At 42.0% G+C, this 4,088-nt stretch overlaps 1 protein-coding gene across 1 annotated transcript in view; it reads left to right on the top strand.

The window, feature by feature from the left end:
- Positions 1 to 1,549: 1,549 nt before the first annotated feature.
- tmc2a (transmembrane channel-like 2a) overlaps positions 1,550 to 4,088 on the top strand; it is a 13,134-nt gene continuing 10,595 nt past the window's right edge. The window contains exons 1-4 of the mRNA XM_008289055.1: positions 1,550 to 1,559; positions 2,997 to 3,035; positions 3,148 to 3,378; positions 3,431 to 3,522. Coding sequence (XP_008287277.1) covers positions 1,550 to 1,559; positions 2,997 to 3,035; positions 3,148 to 3,378; positions 3,431 to 3,522 — 372 coding nt within the window. The remainder of the gene's footprint in view (positions 1,560 to 2,996; positions 3,036 to 3,147; positions 3,379 to 3,430; positions 3,523 to 4,088) is intronic.

The raw sequence follows: 4,088 nt of genomic DNA, 5'->3' as shown, positions 1-4,088 counted from the left end.
AGGAAAAACCCCACACACTCTCAGGCACCGGCTCGTCGTGCACCACTCTCGGGACCCCCCTTCCTCGGATCACAACCCCAAAGAACTTCACCCCATCACCTTCCTTAAATAAATCCTGTTTCCTTTAACCCTTCTCCCCGTCTCCCTTTTCGTTTGGGTCCACCCGCACTGTCACTGATCACGAGTCGTCACACAAAATGGCCAAAACGAGGCACAAAACATCACAAAGCAAATGCAAATTTTCCAGAATAAGATGCAAAAGGAGTAAAACAGACATTAATATGATCAGTGTCATGCACTTCATCTGTCAGTGGTTTTAACGTTGATATTGATCAGTGTGAGCTACTTTAATGGGTATTTAACACACTCATTAAACTTAAGTTATATCCATTAAACTTGTTTTTGCTGCATCCATGAGGCCAAACAAAATCAATTATTTTAATTAAGAAAAAGGAGGAAAAGGACACAGAACTAAGTCCATACTCTCGTCCCAACAACCACTTCTCATGAACCATTTGATCAATAATAGAAAGACCGGATTTGTGATGTATAAAATAAACAAATGCACACATACTGTACATATAACTACACATATTGTACCATTTACTTTTAAAATATACAACCAGACATATTGCAACAGCCCATGTAATGCCCAGTAGTGACGGAGGAGCTTACATTTTACCATCAAGCTTCCCAGCAGCATCTTATATTCTGGTTTGTTGACACGTTTTCATTGTCTGTGAGCAGAAACATCACCTGGGCTCAGCGCAGGACTTAAAGGATCCCCGTCTCACCTGTGGGAACTGACAAGCGTGTAATGGAATCATTTTGGATGTGAAAAATGAGCTCTACTGTATTATTTAATGAGGCTCCGAGGTGTTGCTCCGCACGGTTTCCTGCACAAGTCGCCGCTGCTTCTTCTTCGGTTCGTCGGACTCCTGCATCTGCTGGAATCCATGTTAAACACAATAAAAACACGTTCAGATCAGGGGATTCGCTGCTTTCCTAATGAGCCCCACCTAGAGAAACCTACACCTTCATTAAATCTTCAGGCCGTCTGGTCCTCTGGTGTGTGTGTGGTCTCCAATGACAAGACGAGTGAGAGTGTTTCAAGGCGCTGTGGATGATGATGTGCTTGTTTTTGCTCATTTAGGGTCGATCATTAGACCAAGCTAATTACAGTGTAGGTAACAGCCTCGTGTTAACCACTAAACTGGCCCCCATCATCACCTCTATGAGGGAATAATAAAATATAAATGTCCCTGCTGCGGCAGAATAGCAGCCTTTTCTGCTTGATAAGTCACGGGGATCACCTTTGGTTTCCAGAATTTGCTTGCACCTGTCTGAGAGCACCTGCTGACAGCGGGTCACATGCGGCAGTCGTCATAGTGACGGCGATTTCAGATACCTGAGTCTGGTGCTGGCAGCCAGCCGAGGCGGAGGAGAGCCAGCCACAGGTAGGTAAACTGGGCAAACGCTGCAGAGGACACACAAGGACGGACGCTTTTTATTTTTATTCATCATGCCGAGAAAAAGTGATGCAGCGAAAATGGACGAAGGTGAGCTGGAGATCAGAGGATTCATTTGTTTTGTAGACTGCGATGATACAAGTTGTGGTTTCATGAGTACAATTGGGAGAATAATTTGTGTTGTAAAATATATCTGTCATTGCTTTGTAAGACGAAGGTTTGTCTCTTTGTATATCTTCAAAAAACTCTTAAACTAGAAACATTCATATGCATTCGTGAGTTTAAGAGTATCATTAAGAATGCAGTAAAAGAGGAACGTCACTGTTTTTCTTGAGAGGCCACTGCTCCTGAATAGCTGTCGATCTGCGTTATTGTTTTATGGTTTTGCTGTTCATTGTTTCTTTGTGTATCATGTGTCTGTTTTATATTAGCTTTGGCCAGGTCTCCTTTGTAAAATAGATTTCTAATCTCATTGGGACTTCTTGGTTTAAAAAAAAGGTAAATAAAATACCTTAATACAATATTTAGGTGCCGGAGATGTGGAGTCAAATCATTGGACCAAAGCGTGACTCAGCATGTAGTCGTCATCACAGGTTCTCCTTTAGTTTCCATTGGTTTCCACCAGTTATTGTGGGCCAACAAGGCCTCAGTCTAAGCGAATGGGGTCAAGAACGATAACTGCAATTTCAATGGTCACTGCTTAAAAAGTTGACCAAAAATAAGGTTTAAAATGCATGGGTTATACTTCAACTATTAATTTGCATAGTTTCTACAAGACTTGAGTCTGTGCTGCAGCAGGATTGGCTGCAGATCACCTGTTAAAAACCAGACCATTGGTTCTGGGGGGAAGGAGAGAACTGCATTTTACATTAATTAGGAATAAAGAAATTTTGATTTGAAGATGGAGATTTAAGACATCAACGAAGTTTTTAGAATTCATGATGTTAAGAATGAGAACATCTTTATCAAATTTCAGAAAAATCACCTTCCAACATCCCAAGATATTTCAGTCCTGACCAGAGTGGTGGACTGAGCAGTACTGCTTCATTAACTCATGTGGTAGTTATTTAACTCCAATCAGCATGCAGAAAACAGAACAATGGAGGGTTTATCATGTTAGAATATGTGGTAGCTTTTAAGTAAAAAATAGCATCAATGCTACTCAATGGGAGCATTGAGATGAAAGAAAAATGGTGCTTCAACCAATCACCAGTAGGTACACTGGAATATGTATTTTTCTCTCTCTTGAAAATATCCCTGACAGAGGTGTAAAAGGGGCAACTCCTACGGTTCAGGTTATCCTAAAATGTCCTGCAAGTTCCTGCAGTGGAAAAAAGTCCATTACCATCTCTAGTCATGACTCCTCAAGTATACCTTATTTGTTTTGATAAAATCAGACTCAAAACTAACATTGACTAACTGACATGACTGTTTTAAATGCTCACTGTAGAACAGAATTACACTAGAAGGACTGAAATAGATGGATGATCGAGTATTTGATTGTTTTTGGTGTATTTTCTTCCTCAGTTGGGATAGAGATAGACGGCGAAGTGAGCGACAGTGACGGTGAGTGGACAAAACAGCATTTAATGGAATCTCGTTGAAACAGTGAATAGTTGAGAGTCTGATCAAACGTCTCGGACATCAAATGTGGTGCCAAATGTGTTTTATTATGTAGACGGCGGCGCCCAGAGGAGGAACAACAGGAGGCAGGCAGCTGGAAGAGGAGGCGCGAAGGGACGAGGCCGAGGCAAGAAACCAGCCAGCGATGACGAGGACGAAGATGAAGAGGAGGAAGACGAAGCTCCCAGGGGACGAAGGGGAGCGAACAAGAAGAAACCGGCCAAGAAACGTGGCGGCGACGACGAGGATGAGAGCGAGGATGAAGCGCCAAAGAGGAAGAGAGGAGGTGCAGCCAATAAGAAGAAAGGCGGCAAAGCCCAGGACAGTGATGAGGATAGCGACGCTCCGAAAGGAAAGAAAGGAGGAAGAGGAGGAAAGGGAGGAAAGAAGGGAGGGAAGGAGGAAGAGGATAGTAAGGGTAAGAAGGGGGATGCCAAAGGAAAGGACAAGGGCAAAGACAAGGATGACGACAAGGACAAGAAGAAGAAGAAAAAGAAGGATGACAGGTGGGTTAGAGGATGAAAAACTACATGTCAGATACAGTACCTACCGTATTTATAACTCAAATTACTTTAATAATGTTTGTGCCAACACATACAGTTCAATTAAACTGTCCTGTGATCTGTCACTGAGTTACAATCACAGTTTATAAACCAAAACTGAAACCTGGGTTTCAAATAATGTTAGTTACACCCCAAAGGAACGAATGTTTTTCGTTGAAATATGATGTTATTCATCCTTGAGAAAACTTGAATGTGCTCAAGACATGCTCAAGAGATATCTTGTTTGCAAACTTTACCCTACATTTAGTCCTGATGTCTGCCTTAAAGGACAAGGGAGTGACCAAAATGGACAGGGTTCATCCTCTGAGGAGCATGAAAATGGCCAATAAATTATCTGCATGGTAGAATCTGATATTTCTGATGAACTGCTTATGTGTCTCCAGCAAAACTGTATGGAAACCTGGTCTTTAACATTTTTGATTGGAGAATGGCA

Source organism: Stegastes partitus, unplaced genomic scaffold (genome assembly GCF_000690725.1).
Source record: "Stegastes partitus isolate 25-593 unplaced genomic scaffold, Stegastes_partitus-1.0.2 Scaffold590, whole genome shotgun sequence".
Classification (NCBI taxonomy): domain Eukaryota; kingdom Metazoa; phylum Chordata; class Actinopteri; family Pomacentridae; genus Stegastes; species Stegastes partitus.
The sequence above is the reverse complement of the archived record's forward strand: the minus strand, read 5'-3'. Positions and strand labels throughout refer to the sequence as shown.